Source organism: Podarcis melisellensis (genome assembly GCF_964234715.1).
Source record: "Podarcis melisellensis genome assembly, chromosome: 9".
Taxonomy (NCBI): domain Eukaryota; kingdom Metazoa; phylum Chordata; class Lepidosauria; order Squamata; family Lacertidae; genus Podarcis; species Podarcis melisellensis.
Window position 1 is genome coordinate 59,787,114 of NC_138541.1, and position 27,831 is coordinate 59,814,944.

The following is a 27,831-nucleotide window of genomic DNA, read 5'->3' on the forward strand; positions in this document are numbered from 1 at the left end:
AGTTACAGCTATTTCTCTTCCTATCAAGAGATTGTCATTTCCAAAGCTGCTCCTGGCAAACAGAAAACAAGTAATAGACAGATTGGTTTTATTTTCTGTAAGGTTTGTGTGCTATGAACGTTCAATAGAATTTACTGCAAGAAAAAAACAACATGTGTGAAAACCATATTTTAAAATCAGAACCCGAACAAGAGAAAAACTGCAGGCTGGTCAGTTACATGTGGCATGACACAAAATTGTGCTGCAAAATAAATGGAGGAAGTTACATTTCTCCCTCCCAATGTGGTTATCTCCATAGATTTCATAAGATAGCGTGAAGGGGAAATGTTTTAAGGAGTAGCTATTAAAATGAAAGCCAATATGAGCCCTGGTGGTAGTGTTTTTTTAAACACACAAACTTGAGCTTACGTAAAAAAAGAGACAAGCATCGCAGTTTGGAAGATGAGTGGGTAAATGAGTTCTTGATGTTCAGGGTGAATCTTTTAGATTTAATGTTGCCAAAATGAAGATGAGAAGAGAGTTTGCATCTGATGGTCCTTGTGTTTGTATTATTGTTATGTTACCTGTTGTCAGTAGTTTAGATGTGTTACATCTTCAGACCACTGACTAATGAATGGTGAGTGTTTGTCCTTCCAAGCTGGAATATGTTTATTTGCAACCATGAGGGCTTACATACGGGATCCACTTTTGCTGTCCATCTGTTGGTCCCCACATCACAGGAATATAGTTTAAAAGTATGTGAACATCTGAAAATAAGAATTTTTACAAAACAAAGTTAGTATGAACAATTTCTGACCAAAAGGGAGACACGAACATAACATACTCATATAAAACACATTATCATCATTACAGTGTCAGTGTTCATCTGAACAAGCGAGCTCCTCCCTATAAAAACGCTGTGGATTCCAAGATGCCCCAAATCAGTCGCAGTCTTAACTCTAAAAGGAAAATTACATACAGATTCTAAATAAACTCTCCATTAGTAAGTGTTCCATACAACCTAATTCCCCACTCAATTTGTATCCGGATTGAAAGTCACAATTTAGAGCAGCCCAGATGCGGTGCCACAATTTCACCTTCAAAGGATCAGTGTGAAGGCAATCATGTAGACTTTATGGATCTTCAAGAAATCATTCGAAATCCTAACCTTCGAAATTCAATTTTGCTAGTGCATTTGGCTTTGATCTTTGGTGCTTCAAATCTTTATATCCTCTCCTTTTTGTGTGCATAAATTATAATGCGAGCTTCAAAATGATGCACATCTATAGGTTTTGAATACTGGGTTAATTTCCCCCTGCACATCTTTCTTTTTTAAATTATACTTTTCAAGTTTATACATTTCACTAATTTGATACATTTCACTAATTTTACAATCATTTTGACATTCAAAACTTGACTTCCTTCCCCCTCTTTCTGCGGTTCCTTAAATTTATTTTTAATATCTTCTGCATATCCAAATTAACTTAATTTGCTCATTTACTAGTCTTCTTTAAATATATACTCTTATGAAACCGCAGGTTATTACAGTAATCCTGCCAATGTTTTTATCTGTTTACGATTTATCTGTAAATGTTCAATAAACCATTTCTATTCTTTTATATATAAAAAATTAATCTTGATTTCTTATTCTTCCAGTAATTTTCGCTATTTCTGCATATTCCGTAAGTTTTTGTATCCATACTTCCTTTGCTGGACTTCTGCTTCTTTCCATTTTGGGGCAAGTAACATTCTTGCCTGGATACTGAGTTCATTTTATTATGCCTCCATCTCCCTCAGTGTATTCAACTGTGTGTATATAGAGGTATATAGTGCATAGACCTATAGGGGTATATTCAGCTACAGTACTTTATACTCAGAATAGCTGCATTCAAATGGATGGGCCCATGATGCCTCTCCATTTCAACGGGTCTACTTTAGACTAGCCCTAGCATTGGACACAAGCAATAATGTCGCATTTGCAGAGGCAATTGGACGGCCCTCCATCTTGAACACGATTCAGCGGTTTACTCCGGAATAAATCCCACTGAGCTCCACAGGGACACACACACTCTGCACATAACATTTTGTAGCAACCTTAAAAATAAAACAGACCACAAGAAAGCTGCTTTCAGGAGAGAAAACGGCCGGATCCTGCTCAGCTGACCCCAACTAAGGGAGAGCATATATAGCAGCGACACTCGGAAACATAGCGTGTCAGCGATGCTTTCACAACCTTGTTTAAAGTGCATTTTGGGGGTATAAAGGAGGCACACTTGAAAATAACTTTTTCTAAAACCTGAAGCCTTTATTTTAGGAATCCAAGGTGCTGAAATCGCACAAGACTATTCATGTATTGCGACCACAGATGTTATTGGCCCAGAGATGGAAAGAAGATAAAGACCCAACCAGACCAGAATGGCAGATCAAGTTGATGGATGATACTGAAATGGCAAAAATGACCGGAAGAATCAAAAATCAGGAAGACCAAAATTTTAAAAAGGAGGGGGGAAATTAAGAGATTATTTTGAAATTAATTTGAATCAGGAGACAAACTTGAAAGTGGTGTGATGCAAGTAAAGCAGTGATGAGGGGCTTTTTCATCCAACAAAATACCAGTACATATCAAAAGAAAGAAAAGAGAGTTGAGAAAGCAACAACTTTTACAAGAAACAAAATGTTAATAAGGAATGGGGAAAGTTTATAATTTATCTTAAAAACCATCGTAAACAGGTAAAACCGTTAGTGGGACTGGAACGCTTGTGAATTTTGGACATAAGGGGAGATGTCAAAGATTTGGATCATCATAAAAGATGTGAGAGGAAATGATTAACAAGAGGACCCACAAAGGGGAGGAGGAGATTATTTGGAATCTTGTATGTATGTTGGATATGACTTTAATCTGAAAACCAAGTAAATAAACTTATATATATATCTAAAAAGAGAGGCGTACTTGGCCCTTCCAGCTATTCCGACAAGGCTGCGGGCCGCCTCACGGCAGCGCCTGGTTTTGGCGCCAAACGAGTTGCCTCAGCCTTCGGCGCCAGCGCGCGCGCGCACGACCCGGGAGCAGCCGCCGAGACCCGTGAGGGCAAACCGGTCGTCGGGATGGGACTTCGGCGGGTAGGTACAGGCAGAGCCGTACACCTTTGGGCCCCCTCAGGCTCCGCGGAAACGCGAGGGAGGCGGCTTTCGGAGAAGCCGGCATAGTGGGGACGGCGGCGGCGGCGGCGACTCTCCTCCTCCTCCACCTCCTCCTCCTGGGCTGCTCTTCCTCAGGCCGGCCAGGGAGCGGCGCTGCTTCCCCGCGGGCGAGGCGGCCGAGCGAGGCGCACGCTCTGCCCGAGCCCTCCTTCCCTGAGAGCCTGAGCAGCCGCCGCCGGGACTGAGGCCGCCGCTGCTGCCGCCGCCGCGGTGGGGGGAGGGAAGGCGAGCGAGTCGCCGAGGCAGGGCGCCGGCCGTCGTCGTCGTCGTCTTCGGAGCGAGAGCGGCAGCCCCTTCCCGCGCCTCCCTCCACGGCTCCAGCCGCCCCCGGAGGCCGCTCGATGCTGCACCTTCCGGAGCTGCATGAGGTAAAAAAAAAGGCGGGCGGGCGAGCCAGAGAGCGAGGCGGCCGCCCCTGGGGTCCGGGTCTCTTGTTGCTGCCGCTGCCGCCGCTTGCTCGCCGCCTTCCTCCCCGGCTCTCCCCGCCGGCGTGGCGCGTTTCGACCAGCCGGGAAGACCCTCTGGGCCGGAGCCGGGCGTTCACACGAGGCGAGGGGCTGCAGGAGGGGGTCCTGAGGTGGAAGTTGAGAGAAGTGGATGGAGAGTGGCCTGCGCCCTCCCCTGAGGGAAGCGGCGCCGTCCCTGAGGCGGGGAGGCCAGGCCCGGCCAGGGAGGGGAAGAGTTTTCAGATTTGGCTGGGCGGGGGGGATATGGGGTGGCGGGCTGGGGCTGCGTTGTTTTCGGGGTCCCCCCTCCGCCTGACTCGCTTTCCTCCTCCTCCCCTCCTCCGGTCGGCTTCCCTGTCTCCTGATAGTTTTGAGGCCTAACAGTTTAGGCCTCGCCTCCTGGCTTCGGTGGAAGAAGTGCCTGTCTCGGGATCGGCTCCGTTTCTCTCTCCTCTCCGCAGACCCGTTTCTCGCCCGGGCGCGGGAGGCGATCTTTCCATCTTTTATTTTTATTTTTTTAAAAAAAAATGTTAACATTTCATTGTGAACCGCGAGGCAGCCAGAGTAATCGTGTTGGGCTTCGGAGCAGCCGCCCAATGAAAGGTGTCGGGAGGGAGAGCGCCGGGCTGGACGTGGCGTGGGGATCCGGGGAGACCCCGGTCCTGCGGACTTTAAGCCCTGGGCCTCGCCGCTGCGAAACACAGGGGCCTTCTTTTGAATCGAGGTTTAGAAATGGGGGAGGGAAGGGGAAAAAAAGGTTCGGAAAGTCGCCTCTATTCCGCTGAACTTTTGTTTTCTGACCGATAGGGGCCGGTAGAGGACTGTGGAGAAGGAAACTTTATAACCAGCAGCACTAGGATGGATTTCCCATCCACCCAACCAAAGCCTCCTGCCGACGGCAAAATCATCTTCTACCCTCCTGGAGTTAAGGAGATCACAGATAAAATAACCAACGATGAAGTAGTCAAACGTTTGAAGGTAAGATGTTGTTCTTCGTTTTAAAATACGCCCTTCATCAGGTTTTCTTCTGCGCTCTTCCCATTGCTCTTTCTCCCACCCATTGTCTTATTGGCTTTGAGCAAGCGAAAGGTTTCAGATGTTATTGTCACAGTGATTCATCTTGCTTTGTTGCTTAAGGATTGTGCTCTTGTTTTACTCTTGTACCTGCAGCTTTACTTTCATTTTCAAGAGTGTTGTGGGATGCTAGTATGATTTTTTTGAGATAGGACGCTTATGATCCTTAAAGCTAGTAGAAAATCTCTAAAGTTTAAAGGTGAGAGAAGACTGTTTATATAACTTTTAAGAACTCTTGTTCTATTTTTTCCCAGAAATGTGGCATAGCTCAAGCATTGCTCGGCTGACAAGCTGTTACATAAAATTATTTCTAGTTCCTGCTGATTGTAAAATAGCTGTTTTTTCACAAAGTCACTATAATATTTTGAGATGCTGATGGGATACATTTAGAAATGCTTTATATGTTGTCACATCTAAGGAAGTAATTGCTGAATGTAGATGTTCTTGAATCATATATTGGGGCTCCACAGATCTCTTCAGAGTCTTGCCAATGACAGCTACTCCTTCCAAAGTTTCAGATCAGTTGCAGTTAATATTGGGAAGGGGAACAATGAATCTTCCTGCTTATTTTTGTAGAGTTCCCCCCCCCCTTCCTTCTGCAAAAGCCTGTGTGGTGTTGGGATGTCACACACTTCACTAAAGAGAGTGGGAAGTGAGGGTGAGATCATTCATTGAAAGGCTACAGGAAAGATCATTGATGGACTGCCATAGGAATGTTGGTAAGGTAGCAAGGTCTTGGTTCTTACGTCAACCAGGATGCAATCCAGTGTAGCCTTTAGCTCCAATGAAGAGGGATGCATGGGTTTTGTTACCAAGGCAACTGGACATGTAAGCATTCTGCTTCCCTAAGAAGGGAAAGAGACAGTGGTTTGGGTTGCAGTCCTCTGGACCTACAAGCTCTGGGAAACTTTCAGGCGTTAAGGTTCTGGGAAGGCAACATGTCAATTTCATTAACACACTGTGAGTAGATTTATTTATTTATTGTAGTTTTAATGTGAGTCTGTTCTTACATTGCAACAGTGAAAGACTGCAATAGCCAGAAGAAAAAACCACTGTGTATATTATATCATCATGGTAAAGTCTCCCTTTGCGCAGTTGTCTGGTCAGGATTTTGGTAGTAGTTCATGTATATCCAAGTGCTGTTATAGTTAATACTATATTAGAAGGAAACCAATATGTTTCACCCCGGCACCATCATTTGAAGTTTTGCCTGCATTCTGTTTTGCCCATACTGTATTCTGAAAAGTTTTGAGAGAGCTGCCAATGAGGTAGTTTAATAGTGCTAGTGGCAAACGGAAGAGAAAACACTATCTTGTCATTGGTTACAGATTACATGGACAGTGAAATGTGTAGTTTGTATGTTTCAGTTTGGTTTTAATTAATCCCAAATAAGTATATTTCAAAATAGAAACCATGGGTCTGTCCTGACTGCCTTTTAAACAGTTAAATTAACTTGTAACAGAATAGTCTGCAAAGCTGGAGCAAATACAAATGCTTAAAATGACAGTTGGTCTTACATTCATATTGTAGCTATTGTTTATCAGTATCTTCTGTTAATGTTGTAGTTGGACACTTTAACTAGGTAGCATTACTGTGCTTGCATGTCTCTAGAAAGTGGCCCTGAAGTTTAGCTCTTGTATCATCTTGTTGCTAATGCTAATCCTCTTCCACTCTTCAACAGTTTACAGTATCTTTGGCATGTTGTCTGGTTTCCATACTAATTTTGGACAAGTGAGGGAGTTTTCTGGTGAAGTTAAAGTGTTTCTCTATCTTTCCTGCAAAGGTCTGCTGTGTTGGCTCCTTCCATAATTTCTAACTCATGATAAAATTATTAGTTCTCTACTTAGCAACCTGCTAAGATGTGTTTGTTTTTTTAATAAATTTCCTTTTGCTGAGCCTGTGGTTCTAATATAACTGTGGCCTGACTTACTATGTTCCCTTTCCCAAGGGCAATGAAATTTTGATCCCTACATGTCCAGGTTCAGCCAATAATTCTGAAGTTTAATTTAGACTGGAAATGAGCCACGGCAAGCCTTGGCTGACTTGCTTTCTCTCTGTTCTGCCCTTCCTTTGCACATAAGAGGAGAGTGGAAGCTGCAGGTGGAGAGCCAATATGTTGTGGTGGTTAATGTGTCATATTTGGGCTAGGTTCAAATTCCCACTCAGACCTTGGGTCAGCCAGTCTCACTCAGTCTAACCTAATTCAGAATGTTGTTATGAGGATAAAATGTTGAGGAGCCATGTATACTTTGATCTCCTTGAAGAAAAGTTAGTTTATTAAATGAAACAATAAATAAACATAGCTCAGTTGGTAGAGCATGAGACTCTTAATATCAGAGTCGGGGGTTCAATCCCCACGTTGGGCAAAAGATTCCTGCAGTTGTCACTTCCAACGCTAAAATTCTTTGATTCAGTTTAGTAATTTCACATGGCAGTTTCCCTTTGCAGTTTCTTGAAAGAGAATGGTAATAGATTCAGGTAAGTAGCCATGTTGGTCTGACGCAGTCGAAATAAAAAAATTGTCCAGTAGCGCCTTAGAGACCTACTAAGTTTGTTCTGGGTATAAGCTTTCGTGTGCATGCACCGTTCTTTAGATACTTCAGATTCTTCAGGTATCTGAAGAAGTGTGCATGCACACGAAAGCTTATACTGTACCCAGAAGAAACTTAGTTGGTCTCTTAGGTGCTACTGGAGAATGGTAATGGTCATGTTGGTGGCGAAGTAGCCTGAAGGACTGACACAATCTTCCACTGCTTTCTGAATGCTGACAGTTCTGATACCAGATTTCTGTCCTTTTATTCATCTATGAAAGTGACTGTTCAGTTTTTCTTATGTAAAAAAGAGGCAGTCATTGCAGTTTGGAAGATGAGTGGGTGAATGAGTTCCTGCTGTTCTCGCTGGTTCTTTTGGATATCATGTTGCCAAAATGAAGATGAGAACAGAGTTTGCATCTGGTGGTCCTTGTGTTTGTATTTCTGTTATGTTACCTGTTGTAAGTAGTTTTAAAAAGGAGACGTCCTGTAAGCAAGGACACAGGCATGTTCTGGGTGGAAGTCAGAAACATGCAGATACATGTAAACACCAGTGAGTTTATTTCATAAGATGTTCAGTGTAGCTGCACAGTAGCATCCTAGAAGTAAGCATTCTGCAGGCTGTTGATGATTGAAAACTGTTGAAATCCAGAGGGAATTTTTCAAGGTCATCCTGCCTTTAAGTCCAGATGATGATGTCATATTCATGCTTCAGGTAAAGGATGTGTCTGGGGACATGAGCTGAGCAAAAATAATTTAAGTCAGCCATCAAAATATTGGCATACTTTTGAGCAACACTGGTTAATAACGTTAGCATTGCCAGTGACATGAAGATTCAAGTTCTCAACTAAGTTAAATTGTTGGTGAGAACCAGTCTTGAAACAAACACCCGAACTTGCTACTCCATGTGCAAATGATGAAATTGGGGTCAGCGTTTTCACAAGAAGCATTTGGGAGAAGGAGAAGCGCAGTGTGTGATGTTTTTGTTTTGTTTTTGCTTGAGTATGGTTTCTCTCCCCGTCCCCAACTACCCCATTCCTTTGCTACTCTCTACCTATTTGCAGGATCTTGATAACAAATACAATGCATTGGGGATAAGGTTTGTGAAGGTTTAAGGAAGTTGTGAGTGCTGAAACTCTTTTTGATTCCTTAGGATAAGGTAACAAGCCTACTACATGTGTAGAACTTTCCCTTGTTGCACTATATAGTACTCTGAGCAGAGAGTTTTGTCACAATGTTGGGTTAGATTACTGTTCTGTATACTCTATAGCAGCCTTTCTCAACCTTGGGTCCCCAGATGTATTTGGCCTACAGCTCCCATCATCCCCAGCTAGCAAGGCCAGAGTTCAGGGATGATGGGAGTTGTAGTGCAACAACATCTGGGGACCCAAGGTTGAGAAACACTGCATGCCTTCTGCACATAATCAGAGGCACTCTCCTATATTGTTACTTTGCATGTTCCAGGCTTTCTGGCTTAAATTATGTCTGTTAAAGATAAACATGAAAGAATTGTATTAAAGGAAAAGGCAGGCATATGAGAGGGTGTGTGTGTGTTTGTAAGATGCATGGCACAAGGAATGTGTGGCTAAAAGGCACAGGAAACACAAGCATTAAAGTTTGTGTATTTTGTTAATCAAAGACATGCAGCTGTAGGAAATGGGAATTCTACTGACTGAAATGATGAGAAGATAGAAAATGTGGAAAAGGGGTAATTGTGCATGCTTGAGTTAGGTGGTTAAAAAAGTAAATTATATGGATAGATATATCTGATAAAGGATGTCACAGAGAAATGTATTGGTAAGACATGGTAGTGTGGTACAAAGGAAATGTGTATGCACATAAAATAATCATGGGAACCATATACAGGCAAGTCCAATTTGTGTAGGGGTTGCATTCTGGGTCAACGTGTGCGACAGCAGAGTGTGTATAAGTTCACTCTGTTCTGCCACCTTTTCCTGCCACTTCTGGGTTTGTGACGATGTGTGTGTGCTTTGAACATGTACAAAATGGTCATTGTCTGTATGCGGTAAAGAAACATAACTAGGAGCCATCCATTTTTCACATTTTAGTTGAGAGGGTTCTGGGCTTTAAAACATCTGCATTTTAGTAGTTGCTGATTGCTTTAATTGAGAAAGAATTCTTAACAATACTATCACTTGTTCCAACTGTGAATGGCAATGTTAAATGCAATTGATTAGCAGTTCATAATCAGCTATTTAGATAATATTTCTAAGGAATTCAGAGCTTAATTTCATGTCTTAGTTGATGGGGGTAATTTACTTTCTGTTGAGCCTGGCTCAATTTTAATGCTGGCTATCTAATTTAATTCCTCAGACCTAAAAATGAAAGTCATGTGATTCATTATTATGCCAATGTAATGCCATGTGGTAATGGTAAACATTTGTTGCTTATGGACACTCAATTCTCAGGACATACTGCATTCTACTGCAACTACAGTTGTTTTTTCATAAGACTTATAGAAATTACAGTATGTTGTATTTTTGTAGATGATTGAACAATTTAGCACCAAACAGTCAATTAATAGACTGCTTAACTCATTAAACACTTTCTGCAGGTCTTCTAAATGTGTTTGTCATGTAGGGGATTCCTTTAGGGGCTAGTGTCCTAGTTACAGGAGAATTCAGCCTTTCACCAGAGGTACTCACCAATGTACAAGCATTTTAAATGCAGCAAAGTCCAAACAAACCAGGTTCAGGCACTGAGGATCAGTCTAGGTCCAACAGCCCAAGGTCAATATTTCAGGAAGCTCTTCTAGGCTGCAGTGCAGGGAGATTAGAATCAAGAACAAGGAGGCAGAGGTCCAGTCTCATGGGTTTATCTTTCCCCAGAGGGCACCTCAGAAGAATCCTCATCATTGGATTCAGGGAACTCAGCTTGCTCTTCAAGTTCCTTGATTTTTAAGGGGTTTGGTTCATTCACTGGGAACTCTGTGCCTTGGTACAGGGCTAGGTATACCAGTGTTCCAGTCACAAACTTTTTGCATGTGCTCTCTGATAAGAATATAGATAGCTATGTGTAACTGCTCTCTGGTTTGTTTCCCCTCCGTCCCGTCTGTAATAATTTAAAGACAAGACTTGGGAGAATAAATGTGGACCATGCATACAGTTACCATATCACTGTTTAATATTCCAGTGTTGGAGATGGATGTGCAGAGCAATGTCAGCTATGAAACAGGCTCCTAGCTAGTCCCATGTTAGGAGAAGTGAAGTGTAAACAAGTAGAACAGAGTGTGGGTGACCATCTTCTTACTTGGAAGTTGTGTTCATTTTGCATTAGTCAGCCACCTGATTTTCACTGGGACAGAACACTAGTCTAGAAGTAAAAACATCTAGATTATATTTGTGCGTATGTGCTTCTGAATAGATTATTGATTGTGAGCATCATTATGTCATTGGTCCTGAAGGAAATGCTTTTAGACTAATTCATTTCAGTCTTTGAGGTGTACTGGAAATGAAAGTATTTCATCAGCTATAGCAACATTCCTGTCATACGCACAGCAGTAATTATAATGGCAAACTTGCATGTGCAGTAGCATCACTGTGATAGTCTCCTGGCAACATAAGCAAAAGTGTCAAAAAGCAAGCAGGGTCCCTAAAGACTGAACATATGCAGCAGCCATATATTTGGAGTGAGAACTGCATTAAATTGTTCAGCTTCTATGATCTTTTAAGTCATTGTCTTTATCGTAGTCTGCTTTCTGAAAACACTGAGTGTTATTAAGTGCTAGTCCTACTCGGAGTAAATCCATTGAAGTTAATGGACATGGCTAACTTGGATTCACTAATTTCTACGGGACTTCTCTGAGTAGGACTTAGTTGATTGCATCTCTCTTTTTTTAAGGCAGCTTTCAGGTAATTCTCTGATAGTAACCATGTGAACAATAGCCTATGTTTTAGCATGAAATTACAGATATATCTAGGATGGTATACTTAATACTTAATGTAAATAAGTATATAGGGAATTTTCTATTTTGTCTACCGCGTCTGCCCCTTCATGCTGATGTAGTACATGTTGTTTATGTTATTTTTGTTGTCTGGTCTTTGACCGCAATAAAGATTGATTAATTGATACTTAATATGGATATCGTTTTAAAGTACTTGCTTACATTTGGTCTTCAAAAAGGTTTGGTAAATGCAAGAATTTTTTCTTTATAAGAAATAAGACCAAAAAAGAAGGAAAATAGATTTGTTTAAAAATAAATCTTCAAATGACATAAGGCTATATCACTTCAGTTGATTAATTTAACAGTCATCTGACAATAGCATATCATATAAAAATGCAATGAAATGGACAGTAAGGGCAACAATAAAGGGATGTACTAAATTCAAAACAGGAGCTTCAACGGTTATGTGTGCCAGTTATTTGTGTACAAAGAGTTTCCCCCTGAAACATGAGAATGTAACAAATATGGAAAATGATCTCTTACCTAGCTGAAATATGTAACTTGTGTATTTAATATAGCATGCACTATAGTTAACAAAATATAAATTCATTACAGAAGTGTTCAAGGAAATCCAGACCTTTAATGATAAATTTGGCACTGAGCCAATAAGCCATCCATGCCGTAGGTCAAAACCTGACCCACATTCTTGATCTGTTGTGTTTTTGGCACAAGCTGATATAGCTACTGGTTTCAACAGCTGGTACAATGAAGTAAGCAAAAATAAAAATGTTATTTTCCTGATGCAGTGATGGAGTCTTCATTCCAGCTATTGAAGTTTTCTTATGTTGGTAAGTGTCAGGGGAAAATAGAAAAAATAATAGTATTTTCTTTTAAACCATGTGACAGGACCCTTCACATACCAAAAGTTAAACTAGTATACCAGATTGATTGATTGATGAAGTTTAATGTTTTGTATCTGCTTCTAATCTATTTTCCTACATTGATGTTGTGTTGCAGTTAGGAAAGAGCTAAGCAAAATATTAGCATGGATTAAACCAGGCATAGGCAAACTCAGCCCTCCAGATGTTTTGGGACTACAACTCCCATCATCCCTAGCTAACAACACCAGTTATCAGGGATGATGGGAGTTGTAGTCCCAAAACATCTGGAGGGCCGAGTTTGCCTATGCCTGGATTAAACTGAGATGTTAGTCTAGTGAAGCCTAACAATATTCTTGTTCTTCATCTCCTATTAAGCTTGACTTAATATCTAAGGCTGTCGTCATATGTACACTTACTAAAATTAAAGGAACAGCAGTTCTGAGTTGACATCATTTGGAAGACAAAAGACAGTAGCAAGGACAAAGTTAGGAAATGCTTCCTGAATAATTTTGGATGCCATGTAATTTTATTTGTGGACCTTTGAACTACAAGGGAACCAAAGGTGTGATTAAAAGTGGAATACGTATAATATTGCACTGAATGAATTATTTACATCTGTCTTCACAGTGAGATCCCCTTGCCTTTCACAGGAAGTGAGTTTGAGGAACTAAGACAAATAGTCATGACGAGACAAAATCCTAGGCCTTATTGACAGAATAAAAACTGACAAATAACAGGGTCCAGGTTACAGCCATCTGAGAGTTCTTAAAGATTTCAGAAGTGAAATAGCTGGTCTTTTAACAAAAATATGTATCTTGTCCGTAATATCAGCTTCCATACATGAGGGCTGGAAATGCAGGGCTTTTTTTCAGGGAGAACTCTCCAAAACTCAGTTCCAGCACCTCTTCAGTGGGTGCCATTGCCATTCTAAGAGAAAGAGAAAGGCATTCATGGTGAGTTCCAGCAACTCTTTTTCCAGAAAAATAGCACTGTGGAAATGTAATCCCAATCTTTAAAAAGGAATGATGGGAAGGTCCTGTCATAGAGAGTAGAAATAGATGGATAGTTCTTTCATTAAAGGGATGTAAAAAGTGGGGTCCCCCAAGGATCAGTATTGGGGCCGGTTCTTTTTAATTTGTTCATAAATTGCTTGGAGTTAGAAGTGAGCAGTGAAGTAGCCAGATTTGCTGATGATAGGGTGCTATTTTTTTACTGCATCTAGTGAGGTTTGTGGCTTTATAAATTGCTTTGGATAAATTAGTTCTTAAATTGAAATTGTGTCACAGACTTTGGTGTGTCCTTTATATGTAGAACCTTTGGTGCTGTCCCTCCTCATAGTTCTCCAGGAGTCTTTGCTCTACAGGACCCAGGTGCTGCTTATTGTAGTAAATCTCTGCAGTAAAAAGCTGTTTGAACTTAAGGCCCACTTCTTACGAAAGTGGTTAACCAGTACCACTTCAGACTACAAGTGGGTGCTCTCATGACTGAATGCTTCTGGACACATTTAGGCTTCTATGTACAGGGAGCTTTGTGTAATGGAAAAGATTTCTAGCTTAGCCTTCTGTGTGGCATGCAGCATTCAGGGAGGCCACATCTACACTCTGAAGTGAAACTCCTCAGAGTTGGGCTTACCCCCAAGCAAGATAAAGTGGCAGAATAGTTCCTGATAGCAAATTGGTAGGCACCCACTTTTCTCTCAGTTTTTGGATGTGAAGTGTGTATTCAAAATACTTTCTTCGTATCCTTCACCTTATAGTTTCCCTTGGGATTTGGAGGAAGATATTTTTAGCACTACAGAGTGCCCCATTTAGTCTTACTGTAATGGATCAAGTACAGTACATGCTAGCACATCACTTGTCTCGTGCTCATGCAAAACTGAGTCACTAAGTATTTTACCTACTTAATTACTTCTTTCTGCTGATTTATTTCTATTAATTTCATAATCATTGTGTCCTTGATTATGAAAAAAATGTAAGAGTAGTTGTCAGAGCTGCCCGAGGTCCCAGTTCACAAAGGACCAACGCCAGTGCGTTACTATTTACAAAAGTCTTTATTGAAGTTCAGTTTCGATTTCAAAGCCGCGGCGCGCAGCTCTATGTCTCAAACTCTAGACTGCTGAAGCTCCGTCTGAATCTCCTCCCCCCAGACACCAGTTTAAGACTCTAGCCTTGCTCCACCTCTTCCTTTGCTCTCTTCTCCTCTGGGCCCGCCTGTCCGCTGGGGTCTCGCCTCTTCTAGACTCTTCTGACGCTGAGGAGTCCCCTGAGTGTTCCCCCTCTCTCCGGCGGGCTTTAGGACCTGGTTCCCAATCCGGGTTTCCTGCTGTGCCGCGCGCCTGTACATTTGAACTTGGCGCATGCGCCCAGCCGGTCACCTTCCTCCTGACCGTAACACTGCTCCTGTCACTGCTTCCCCCTTCGGGGAGGCTAGCTGAACCTGACTTCCCCTCCGTTCCCTCACTCTGCGATGGAGGCGTGGCCAGCCCTGACTCATCTCCTCTCCCTGCTGGAGGAGAAGCTGGCTCTGATACATGTGACTCTTCCCCCTCACTACGCTCTGGCGGATGAGCTGGTCCTGATCTCCCACTGCTGCTTTGGGAGTCCCCGCTGGTCCCTTGTTTCTGGTGTGTCCCCCCTGGGACCCCCCCTGCCCTGGCCATCGGCGCCCCCCTCTGGGAATCTTCTGATTCGCTGGAGAGACTCATGGAATCTCTTGGGCCACTTTCATACTCCCCTACGCTGCCCTCAGATTCTTCCCCTTCGCTCTCCATTTCCTCTCTCCCCTGTGCCTCTGCTCCTGAGTCCCTGACAGTAGTCTTACCAAACCATTTATGAGTGCCAACAGCAATTAAACTTTCAAATAGAATAGAAAGTCTTCTTAATGGATCTCCTCTTCTGCCCATATGTGATAGGACAGTGTGTGCCCATATGTGATAGGACAGTGTGTTCTCCTTTCCTGAGCATGACCTGTCTGAACACCAGTATGCAGGGGTGGTGTGTTTTTTTGGAAAACAGTACAAAGTTTTATCCATGTAAGCTTTAGGATCATGTGTAACACTGCAGCCCTACTGATGCAACATATTTCTGTGCAACAGAGCTTCCACTTTCTGTCCAGTCCAGCCTCTTGCTTGCTCTCAAAGTCTGCTCCTAAGGGTTTGGGGAACCTCTGGAGAAGATGTAGGGGGTGTCTGGGGGGTGGAGAGGAAACAAAAGTTCCATGTGGAACCATGCTGGCACAGCATTGGATACAACCGTTAGTTTTTTTTAATTAGATTCATTCATCTAGATTCATTGTTAGCTTACATACTTCCAATATGTGAAAAATGTATACACAGTATTTACATATAGGATTTTCTTTTAAATGATGGCTTAAATTAATTTGAGGAACTTTGTGGGTTTCATTACCAAGAGTCTCCTTTGAATTGGAAATTTGCACATGCCCCAGAACTATATCTGTTTTGGTTTTGTTCCAAGCAGTGAGAGCAGTGCTATTTCAAAATAATATCAGAAGGCAATGTTGCTTGAAATAGGTTGTTCTCCCTAAATAGTTGATGTACAATGTATTTTCTTCTCCCAGAGCACCAGACTTCTCACGGAACATAATTTAAATACTACTTTTGCTATATTTAATGCAAATATATACCTTTACTCAGGTATAGGAATATACTTCCTGAAAAAGGGTGATCTCATTTTCATTGTTAGAAACTCAGATATATAAGCTAGGCGCCAATGGCTCTTTACGGTCACCAAAAAGGAATGTCTAGTTGCCATTTTGGGGCAAGACAGCTCTAAAGTCTTATTTTTCAAATGATGGACCAGCGTGATTGATTCTCAGTTAAACATCTGGCTAGTTCAGATTACAACCTTGAGCTAGGTTAAGAGCTTTGAGAACTTGAAGAGTCACTTGATCCAGGGACAATCCACATATATCTTGACCTTTTCCTACCTCTTTTTCTTGATGGTGACTGCTCCTGCTCAGGCTGCATAGAAAAAGCATTTTGGTTCCAGATATTCTTTCAGATTGTGCAGATAAAATATAACAGGGGTTAATTCAATGGTGTAAAGAAAACAATCTTATGCTTAACACCAAAAAAAACAAAGAACTCATAATTGACTTTAGGAGAAAGAAAAGTGTATTTTTACCATTGCACATAAATGGCGAGGAGGTGGAGAGGGTTGGTAGTTTTAAATACCTGGGCATTTATATCTCTGAGGACCTCTCATGGACTGCAAATATTAATATGGTTGTGAGGAAGGTGCAGGGGAGGTTGTATTTCCTGAGAATGCTCAGGGGACTGAATCTATCTCAGCACCTACTTCTGTCCTATTATCACAGTACCATCGAGAGTGTCTTAACTTATAGTATATTATCGTGGTATGGGAGCAGCTCTGAAATGGATAAAAAAGCTTTACAGAGAATAATTAAAATTGCCCAGAATGTTATTGGGCTCCAACTACCAACCCTGGATGAGATCTTCACGTCTCGCACTTTGAAGAAGTCACACAATATCCTGAGAGATCCCACCCATCCTGCTCACAACTTCTTTGAACTGTTGCCTTCGGGCAGAAGATATAGGACAATGAAAACACGAACCACACGCCTTCTGAATAGTTTCTATCCAAGAGCTCTGATTGCACTAAATAATGATCTCAGGGCCAGTTGCAAGAAATAGCAAGCAGGGAGTAGGAAGGAATGAGATAGGTTTTAGGTTATGTTATGCCTTTAATAGGTTATGTTATATTCTGGATTATGTTATGTTTTATAGATTATGTCTGAATAGGATGAGAGTGTTGGAGATACGTGCAAATGTGTATGTGAACCCGGTCTTTGGGTGTTTGATTTTCGTTGTTGTGTATACTGTGTATATACGGACAATGACAATAAATTTATCTTAATCTTAATCTTAACTGATAGAATTCTACAGGAAGGGGTATTGATGTGTGAAAACAGCCCAGATACAATGACTCCAGACATGCACCTCCTGATGGTGGAGATGTCAGGTGCCATCCAGGTACCCAGGCATCATCACTTGGTCACAAGTTGTTTAAAGCCAGGTGCAAAATGCGGCTGGCTAATTTCAAACACTGCTCATTATGAATATGGCTGGACAGAAGAGGCATTAAATTACAAAGGAGAAAGGTTGTGAGCTGTGAACTGTCATTACTATTCAATTTCCCCACCACTGAGTTGCCGTGAAATCACAAGGGATCTCAGCCCAGTGGCTAGTCAACATAAAGTCTGATGACTGAGATGTCCCTTGTGGGGAAATATATAGGAATTGCAAAGTTAAACTAAATCAAATTGCCAGTAGATTGGATCAAAGTTTCATTTTGCCACAATGTTTAGTGATTCTATCTGCCCTTCCCCCAGTAGAAACTGAAATGGAACCTTAATCTAATTTCCAGGGGAAGGGGCCTTTTGGAGGCCCAATGTAGCCTTTCTGAAGTTAAAAGGTAAAGGACTCCTGACAGTTAAGTTCAGTCACGAACGACTCCGGGGTTGCGGCTCTCATCTCGCTTTACTGGTCGAGGGAGCTGATGTTTGTCTGCAGACAGTTTTTCCAGGTTATGTGGCCAGCATGACTTAAGCCGCTTCTGGCGAAACCAGAGCAGCGCACGGAAACACCGTTTACCTTCTTGCCGGAGCGATACCTATTTATCTACTTGCACTTTGGCTTGCTTTCGAACTGCTAGGTTGGCAGGAGCTAGGACCGAGCAACAGGAGCTCACCCCGTCACGGGGCTTCGAACCCCCGACCTTCCGATTGACAAGCCCTAGGCTCAGTGGTTTAGACCACAGCACCACCCACGTCCTTCTGAAGTTAGTAATGTTCAAATAAAGGCATGGGGGGGGGGGGAAGAGTGCCTGGTATGGGTTGGGAATCTGAGAAGCCAACAGTAACTCTCACTGAGAATCAGTGTAGATTTGAATTTTTTTTGAAAAGTTTGATCCATCATCTTGATTCAAAATGAGGTCCAGTGGTATCCAAGCATATAAAATCCTGCTTCTTAATCTCAGGAGCCATTGTGCCAAATTGGGTTACCATATCTTGGCTATTGAAATTTGGCATACTTCTTTCTTTCAGTTTTTCAAGTTCAGAAGCTGAGCGTTGTAGTGAATTGAAGCAAACTGGTTACTTCCAGACTAAACTGTTGATGTGCGCTCCAACTTAATTCTGCTTTCAAGAATTAGTAGTTCTTCGGGGAAATTATGATTGAGATATATGTACAACCTGACATGGTAGCAAATATTTGTAGCACTTGCACACATCACCTGCAAACGTGAACTTGGCATAATATTTGTAAGTGGCACACATGTTGCTTGGACTATTTGCCATTTGGCTGTTCGTTCCAAGCTAGCAGGTGAATAGCAAATTATAAGGCCGCGTTAGATTGCTTTACACACAATTGTTGCTCAATTACAATAATCACTTGGATCGTGTATAATGGGGGTGGACATTGTAGAGAGCAAACATTATTAAAGGGGAGAAATAATTAACAAAGTGTCCTGATATTCAAAACGTATCTGTTTGAGTTTGTCTTTGTAACACATTCTAAACAGGCATGTGCTTATTGCTTAATGAGTACATGCTGTTTTGTAAAAGAAATATTAACTAATCCTGTTGCATGTCTTGATAACATTACAAATTGTAATCTAGTGATCTACTAGTGCTTACTTATAATGTTTGTACTGTATTCCCAAATTCCTAATAGTGCAACATGAGGGAGAAGTTAGTGGTTTTTTTTTTATGTATTTGGCTTGTGTTTTTGTGTAGGTGGGTGTTTCCCCCCACAGAACTTTGATATCCTGGTTTACAGAAAGCACAAATGTCTTGTAAAATATTTTTTAGTAGAAATTAAATAATTACATAGTTCAACAATCAGTATCTACTTTATTGAATTCAAGTTACAAAAAGTAATGTACCAGTGTTATTTAGTGCAGTTATTCAACAGTTAATTCTTTAGAAAATCTGCTAATCTCAATTAAGACATAGAGGAAGGATGGTCAAGTAGACTGTGCATGAGAGAAATACTGCTATTGTGGCCTTGTTGTGCAGTTGTAGTTTTTCTGAAAGGACTGCCTAGTCATCTAGAAGATGAATCAGAATTAAAGGATCATTGACCCATTGGTATTTAATATTTATTTTCATCTAGAAATCAGAGCAATAACTTGAAAGTTCAACAAACTCCATAAATTAGTATTTACAAGTAGGGCTCTGCAACAAAATATTGTACTGTGAAGAGTTGCTGTTCAAGGTCCCAGCCACCTACTACTCGTCTGTCGTGGTTTCATTCCTACACTATCCCCCCCTCCCTCCTCCCGCAACAATTAGTCAACATTTCATGCTTACTAAGCATACTCGGTCCTCCTAATCAGGCAGTTTTGGGATATGTTTGCTTCTTTGTGTGTTTGTAAGGTTGAGATGGACACTCTTGTGTTTAGTACCAGCTCTAGTAAATTCTTTATTTTTCAGTTGATATCTGTAGGTAGCTTTCTTCCATCTCTGAGGACATTTCTTATTAGCATCTCAGTGTGAATCAGAAAGTGAACTATCAAGACAATGAGATAGTTCTGTCTACCCTTTGTCCATGATTTTCTGTCTTGTTCCAGCCATGCATTCTATTCCCTTCCATCCAGTTGTCAGTTTCCTCCCTCAGTTACTATAAGACTATTTTTGGGGTATCCACTTGGGTTTTTCATGTGAGTTTTTTTGTACTGCAGATTTTGTGCATACTTCAGGCCTACCCTGTGTAATGAATAACAGTAAATAACAGTAAATAAAAGAAGCTTAACAAATACTGAATTGGTGTATGTTATATAAACTTGTAGTGTCAATATGTTGAATAAATTGTTTATTGCAGTAGAAGTTGGAGAGAGCAATGCTTAATGAAAATTAGAAGTGTTCATATTTTTACTCATAGATGGTAGTGAAAACGTTTATGGACATGGACCAGGATTCAGAAGATGAGAAACAACAATATCTCCCGTTAGCCTTGCACCTTGCATCAGAATTCTTCCTCAGGAATCCCAATAAAGATGTCCGTCTCCTTGTAGCATGTTGCTTGGCTGATATCTTTCGAATTTATGCCCCAGAAGCACCATATACGTCCCATGACAAACTCAAGGTAAACTATGTTTGTGAATAATCTCAACCCATTTCAGTTGTATATTCAGGAAATTCATGGGTTGTCTCACTGCATCAAAGACTGAGACATTAGCCTCCTTTGGATGTAATGATAAAAATATGGTTTCTCATTATGAGATCATACTGCAATGTCTCAGGTTGGCATTCTTGCCCCTCTCTAGTGCATTTGCACAAAAGAGTTCAGAAACTTTCACTACTGTTCTGATTCACCCTAACCTGGTTAATCTTAACTATGATTTATAGAAACAAGCCATTTTGTAACCCATCATTTGTATTTAGCTTGTTAGTGCAAACCATAGTTAAGATTAGCCACTGTTTGTTCGGGTTCACATATATTGACAACCTGTGGTTAATAAAAAGTGGAAGTGGAAGCCATGAGCATGTCTGTGTTGTAGAACTGTGAAAGGCTTGTTAGGGGTTATTCTTGTTAAAACCATTGTTAGTCTGAACAAGGCCTTTGTGAAACTTCCCCAATAGCGAGTATAATATTTATAATATAAAGAACTTGAACTATACAGTTAGCAATGTTAACATATCAGAGTACATCTGTAAAACATTCACTTCCTTTTTGTTTTGCAGGATATATTCTTGTTTATTACAAGACAGTTAAAAGGATTGGAGGATACAAAGAGCCCCCAATTTAACAGATACTTCTACTTACTAGAGGTAACTTTTTACTATACTTTATTTATACATGTTAATTCCTTGTGGTCAAAGGAATTTGGACTTGTGAAAGTTGCAGTTTAATAATGTATATGCTTGTTACAGAAACCAAACTTCTGGCTCTGATCCTAGATTTATATTAATGGTGTCCAGATATGTCAACCTGTGAAACTATTTGGATATTATTAGAGCAAAAGATTACATAAATGGATAAATCCATGTTTCCTGAATTTAGAAATTAGGGTTTTGGCCTTTTAACAGAACTGCTTAGTTGATCATACTGGCAGAATACTTTGAAATTTTAATGCATATTATCAACATTTGCGTATACATAGTTCAGATCAGAACTGTAATTTAATGCTTTGTTTTTGTTATAGAATTTAGCTTGGGTTAAATCTTACAACATCTGCTTTGAGTTGGAAGATTGCAATGAAATTTTTATCCAGCTTTTTAGGACTCTCTTTTCAGTTATCAAGTAAGTTGGATTACTTTGACCTCTTGTGCAATCCTTGCATGCAACTTAAAAATAAAAAAATGTCAAAATAATAATATAGTTGCGGTTTGTGTATTCCAGGATTGTCTAAAGTTTTAGTGACCCAGGAAAGAAATATTACTTGATTAAGATTTATTACAATTTTATATTATAAATCAATATTGGCAACACTAAAAGAAAATACCTTAGGAGTTGCAGTTTTTCTATGTTCTGCTATATTTATGTTGGGTGTGTGCGTGTGCATGTGTATATATATAGAGAGAGAGAGAGAGCGCGCGCGCGCGAGCGAGAGATACAAATGCTAGTTTTCAGAGTTCTACAACGAGTCTAATGTGATCATCAATGAGAACTGGAGAGGGCTTTGTTCATTATCTTTCCCATTAAATTCTGTGGGACAAAAGACCCTAGCTCTAAATGGCAAGACAGTTGTAGGAGTGGCAAAATTTACTTTCCCACAGAACTGGGGACAATTTTAGTTCCTCTATTCCAGGACAGTCATAGCATGTGGGGCCCTCAGTGTTTTTTTGGCGGCCCTCAACAACACTTGACTCCCCCCACACCCACCTTGCCTTCCCAGAGCCAGGAAAGGAGGTGCTGCGCTTTGGGAAGGAAGTGTGAGGGCTCTGGCAGGGTCCTATAATCCACCCATCTTCTTCCCAAAGTCTAGTTAGCACATTCCCAGCTTTGGGAAGGAGGTGTGAAGGCTCTAGGTTTAGGACCATGCCTGAGTCTCACACCTCCTCCTCAAAGCCTGGTGCCTTGCTTAGCCAGCTTTGGGAAGGTAGCAGGAGGGCTGGGGAAGGCTTGTCAAATTTTGGCCTCATTCCCCCTCTCCTCTGCACAACAAGGCAGTGTGTGCGGGTTCTGTGTCAAAGTACTCTTGAGACCTACTTCTGTCAATCTAGTGGAATGCTACAGTTGGAGGCATTGTTTCATTGGGAGCAAAACCTGACCATCACCTTGACACTGGGTAGTGTCACTCTGAATTGACTGGGAGTCCATTGGGAGTTTGTGTTTCTATGCGCAAAATAGCACAACACTCCCTCAGGAACTCTTGTAACAGATACCCTCCTCACTTCATTATAAAAATAAGATTCAGATAATGAATTAATGCTGCCATTAAAGGAGACATGACTGTTAAAGTATACAAAGCTGTATTGAGGCAGTGTGATTTGAGGGAATAAACAGAGGAATGATTAGTATGGTGAACCTCCATCCAAGATACCTCCCAGCATGGTATATGGGTCAGGGAGAGGTCATCATGTGACTGATAGTGACTCAACTTAAAAGGAAAATGTCAGTTACAATGACCTAATTGCTTTTATTAACAGATATATGTTAAAGGATGTGAGATTTAATTGTGTCATTTAGTAACAAGGATCTGTTATTAGTTGGTTATATTGGTACTGCTAAATCAATGTATTCTAATTTTGATGTTATATTTAGCAATAGCCACAACCAGAAAGTACAAATGCACATGCTAGATTTGATGAGTTCTATCATCATGGAAGGAGATGGAGTTACTCAAGAACTATTGGACTCAATTCTTATCAACCTCATCCCTGCCCACAAGGTTTGCAAAGTAAAAAACAACAACAACCCTCTCCCCACTCGTGCTTCAGTAGCATAGCTTTACTTCTGTGTCCATTTCGATGTTTTGTCCAGAGAACTGCAAAAGTTGCTTGTTCCCTCCCTCCTTTGTCTTTCCTTGTTCCCTCTGTGCATATACCTTGTTGCTGCTTCCTCAATTCTGGATGTAGAGGTACTCAGTTGATTCATAGGAGAGATGCTGGGGCTGAGCAATTATAGTGTGCTGATTTGGAGAAGCCCAAGGTACGTCTGCCCTCTGCTTTTCTTCCTGTAGACTGCATACAACATCTCTCCTGGGACCCAACAGATCTGTTCAAGATTCAGTTTAGGTTAGGTGCTGGGTAATGCTTGACTCCATGGGAACAGAATGAGGGAAGTCATTAAATGGGAAGCTAGGTAGAGAAGAAGGCAGTTTTCTCCAACCTAGTGCCCTCCAGATGGTTTGGAGTGCAGTTCCCATCACCTTCCTGTCATGCCCAATTAAACTGGGATGGTGGGAGATGTAGTTCACAACATCTAGTGGGCAGCTTGGAAACAGCTGTCCTAGGAACTTGCCATGTTTTAATCTTGGGTGTGTGCAGTTGACAACTTGTGAACCAATAGGGTTGCCAGACTAGATAAAACAATTGCTTCAACTCAAAGATGTGAATTAGAAAATGTGTCATATTGCTCTCTAATTGAAAGTGCAGATAATGGATTCAAGACTATTTTGAGTATATAAAAAAAACAGCGGGGCGGGGGAAGTGAAGGCGTATGTGAATGTGAGGATCACTCCATTCTGGGAGAAAGAATATGTATTTTTTATTTTGGCATCAAGGCAAATATTAGCCTTAATAAGATTAATATTATGAGCTATATGCTCATTATATAGTGCCTTTCACATTTAAAATGTTTTGCTTTAAAGATAAGTTGCTATATAAAACTTTAAGTGGCATATTTTAGCTAATTAGAAGTATGTATAAGACAGTTGTATAAGAGGGAGTTTTTAGAACCTTTGGTTTATTTTCTGCTCAAACTGATCCATTTCTGTAGAATGAATAGTACTATTTAATGCTGCTCACTAACAAATAGTTTGATTTTTCCTTTTAATTTCCCCCCTCTGTATTCTAGAACCTTAATAAACAGGCATTTGATCTTTCAAAAGTCCTGTTGAAAAGGACGGTCCAGACCATTGAGCCATGCATTGCCAATGTAAGTAATAAATGCATCAACATACCATTAACTGCTACCCTCTTAACTGCTTTGATATATCACTGTTTTGTTTGATTGAATCAATTTAAACCATCAGAATAGGAATTTTCCTTTCCCCTTTTCTCTCTGAGTTAGGACAGCAGCCACAGTCCTTTTCTGTGTCTACCCAGCTATGGAATCGCAGTGGATAATGTGGCTCTGCTACTCTCAGTGCAAATGCTGTTCTCCCTCTCCTTATTTCAGTCAGAGAAGACAAATCCAACAATCGTGTTGTTGACGGATATATAGCATATGGAATTGTGGTGCTGTTGCTAGTATTGATATGCTGTATTTGCATATTGGGGGAAACAGGGCAGCATTGTGGTGGCTGAACATTGGACTTTTTTCTCCTGGTAGGAGACAGAGAATTTGACATGGGGCTTTGCCTGGTTGCTTGTAGGCAATTGCTACTTTCCACAGGCTGCCAGGCAAGTTCCTGATTAGAAGACACTCAGCAAATAATATTGATGAAGCACAGACAGAAAATGAGTCATGTCCATGTGGGCATAGAATTATGTGAATGTCTCCTGCTGGAACACTGCTTATGCTGATAGTGAGTTCTATAAAAGTCTGAGCTTTTAGTTGAAAGCTGGTTTTAAGCACCGGAATCTGCAAAGTAGTGCCCTAAAATTAATGCGCTTAAGTACGATTTGTTGCAACCTACTCCGGTTCCTTCCTGCAGCTCTGGGCAGGCAATCTCAGTGGCTTTTGTTGTGTCCTTGAACATGCCCCCCTACCCTGCAGCCTGCCATAGTACAAGAGGGTGGAAGCTCACCTTGTGATGTGCTCTGGAGGCATGTTTCATTGTTACAGAGTCCCCCTGAAGCTCTGCTAGATGTCAGACATTGGGCTTTGCCTGCCCTTCCTTCAGTTTGTGGGACAAACAAGACTGGTGGCAAGCACAAATACTTAACTACAAAAACCAGCCAAAATTTGTGGATCTCTATTCATAAACTTTTTTTTTTAAAAAGCACCTTATTAATAATATCTTTTTTTCCTAGTTTTTTAACCAGGTCCTGGTACTAGGAAAGTCTTCTGTAAGTGACTTGTCAGAGCATATATTTGATCTAATTCAGGAGCTTTTTGCTGTTGATCCTAATTTATTGCTGTCCGTCATGCCACAGCTTGAGTTCAAACTGAAGGTAAGTGAAATTAGTTATTTAATATTTACATATGTGGAGGTCCCCAGCATGAGGCTGTGACAACAGTTTAGGTTCCAAAAAACCAAGCAACTAGATCCACCTGTTTAGTGGTGCTTTGGGCTCATGTTTCTGAAACAGTAGCTTCGCATGCTCTGTGGCTTTAAGATGGCGTTGCATAATACAGAGAGAGAGCTCTTCATAGGAGTCTGTGATCTGGAATACTTGTTTGTATTGCTTTGGTTTTTCAAAAGGCAAGAATCCAATAGTTGAATAACATGGCTTTGATTTTTGTATATTTGTTTCGTTTTGATAGTATTTAATTCCAATTCTGTTTTTTGTTGTCTTCAAACTGTAGAGCAACGATGGAGAGGAACGTTTAGCTGTTGTTCGCCTTTTAGCTAAGCTATTTGGTTCTAAGGATTCTGACCTCGCAACGCAGAACCGTCCGCTTTGGCAGTGCTTTCTTGGCCGGTGAGAAAACATACAAACGTGTTTTTAATTGTTCTTGTCTCAAAGCAGCTCTCTTTCTACCATTCATCTCTTTTTTAAAAAAATCTGTAATTTTCATATGGTCATGGCTATCTGCTACATATTGTTAGACCTACTTCTATTTTCAGATAGGACTGGAGTTCACATCTTGAAGCAAAGCTAAGTTTAGGTCTTGCCTAATAGTGGTACCTCAGTTTACGAACTTAATCCATTCTGGAAGTCCATTCTTAAACCGAAACCATTCTTAAACTGAGGCGCGCTTTCCCTTATTAGGCCTCCTGCCGGCAGTGCCCTTCCGCCGTTTGGATTCCGTTCTTAGACAGAGGTAAAGTTTGCAAACTGGAATACTACTTCCGGTTTTACGGAGTTCGTAAACCGAATCGTTCGTAAACAGGGCTGTTCTTAAACCAAGGTACCACTGTATTCCCTGCTGCCTTTATATGCTGTAACAGTATACGGTTTCCCTGGAATAACTATGTACACTACATACAAGTAGTAGCATTTATGTTTTTGATAGTTATATATAGCACAGGTGGCTACGGGCCAACTTTTAAAGGTGAGGTGCACCAACAAGCAAATCCCTTTGAAGACCATTGGGTTTAAACTGCACGTGCAAATAGAAAACTTAAGCTGATCAATAACAGTAGCAAACCATGCTTGCCAAGGAACAATCAGGAGCACACTTTAACTTCCTGATTGCTTCTTTGCAGCGACATCTGGCATACATAGGAAATCAGCTGTGAGGGTGGATGGGTGTGGTTTGAGAAAAATGGGCAGAGGTTCTTCAGCAGTACTATGTAAACTAGTTACCGTATTTTTCGCCCCATAGGACGCACTTTTTCCCCTCCAAAAATGAAGGGGAAATGTGTGTGCGTCCTATGGGGCGAATGCAGGCTTTCGCTGAAGCCTGGAGAGCAAGAGGCATCGGTGCGCACCGACCCCTCTCGCTCTCCAGGCTTCAGGAAACTGTCCGCAAGCCTTGCGCGCCCGGCAGGAGCTCCCGCCGAGCGCGCAAGGCTTGGGGCGGCAGCCTGTTGCCCGAAGCAAAGGGAGCCCTCTGGAGGGCTCCCCGTGCTTCGGGCGAGTGTCTGCAAGCCTTGCACGCCTGGCAGGAGCTCCCGCCAGGCGCGCAAGGCTTGGGGCGGCAGCCTGTTGCCCGAAGCACAGGGAGCCCTCCGGAGGGCTCCCCGTGCTTCGGGCGAGTGTTTGCAAGCCTTGCGCGCCCGGCAGGAGCTCCCGCCGAGCGCGCAAGGCTTGGGGCGGCAGCCTGTTGCCCGAAGCACAGGGAGCCCTCCGGAGGGCTCCCCGTGCTTCGGGCGAGTGTTTGCAAGCCTTGCGCGCCCGGCAGGAGCTCCCGCCAGGCGCGGGAGGCTTGGGGCGGCAGCCTGTTGCCCGAAGCACGCGGAGCCATCCAGAGGGTGCCCTGTGCTTCGGGCAAGTGTCTGCAAGCCTTGCGCGCCCGGCAGGAGCGCGAGGCTTGGGGTGGCAGCCTGTTGCCCGAAGCACGCGGAGTCCTCCGGAGGGTGCCCCGTGCTTCGGGCGAGTGTCTGCAACCCTGCGCGCCCGGCAGGAGCTCCCGCCAGGCGCGCAAGGCTTGGGGCGGCAGCCTGTTGCCCGAAGCACGGGGAGCCCTCCGGAGGGCTCCCCGTGCTTCGGGCAAGTGTCTGCAAGCCTTGCGCGCCAGGCAGGAGCTCCCGCCAGGCGCACGAGGCTTGGGGTGGCAGCCTGCCGCCCGAAGCACGCGGAGCCCTCCGGAGGGCTCCCCGTGCTTCGGACGAGTGTCTGCAAGCCTTGCGCGCCCGGCAGGAGCTCCCGCCAGGCGCGCGAGGCTTGGGGTGGCAGCCTGCCGCCCGAAGCACGCGGAGCCCTCCGGAGGGTGCCCCGTGCTTCGGGCAGGCGTGTGCAAGGCTTGGGGCGGCAGCCGCGGCTGGAGGGGGGAAATAATTTTTTTTTATTCATTCCCCACCCCAAAAAACGAGGTGCGTCCTATGGGCCGGTGCGTCCTATAGGACGAAAAATACGGTAGTTAGGCTCTGCTCTTCCCTAAAGGGTTAGGCGAATGA

At 42.3% G+C, this 27,831-nt stretch overlaps 1 protein-coding gene across 1 annotated transcript in view; it reads left to right on the forward strand.

The window, feature by feature from the left end:
- Positions 1-3,360: 3,360 nt before the first annotated feature.
- Positions 3,361-27,831, forward strand: part of PDS5A (PDS5 cohesin associated factor A) — a 56,059-nt gene continuing 31,588 nt past the window's right edge. The window contains 9 exon segments of the mRNA XM_081924344.1: positions 3,361-3,548; positions 4,434-4,604; positions 19,938-20,141; positions 20,741-20,827; positions 21,202-21,299; positions 22,764-22,890; positions 24,018-24,098; positions 25,139-25,279; positions 25,635-25,750. Coding sequence (XP_081780470.1) covers positions 3,522-3,548; positions 4,434-4,604; positions 19,938-20,141; positions 20,741-20,827; positions 21,202-21,299; positions 22,764-22,890; positions 24,018-24,098; positions 25,139-25,279; positions 25,635-25,750 — 1,052 coding nt within the window. The 5' untranslated portion in view covers positions 3,361-3,521.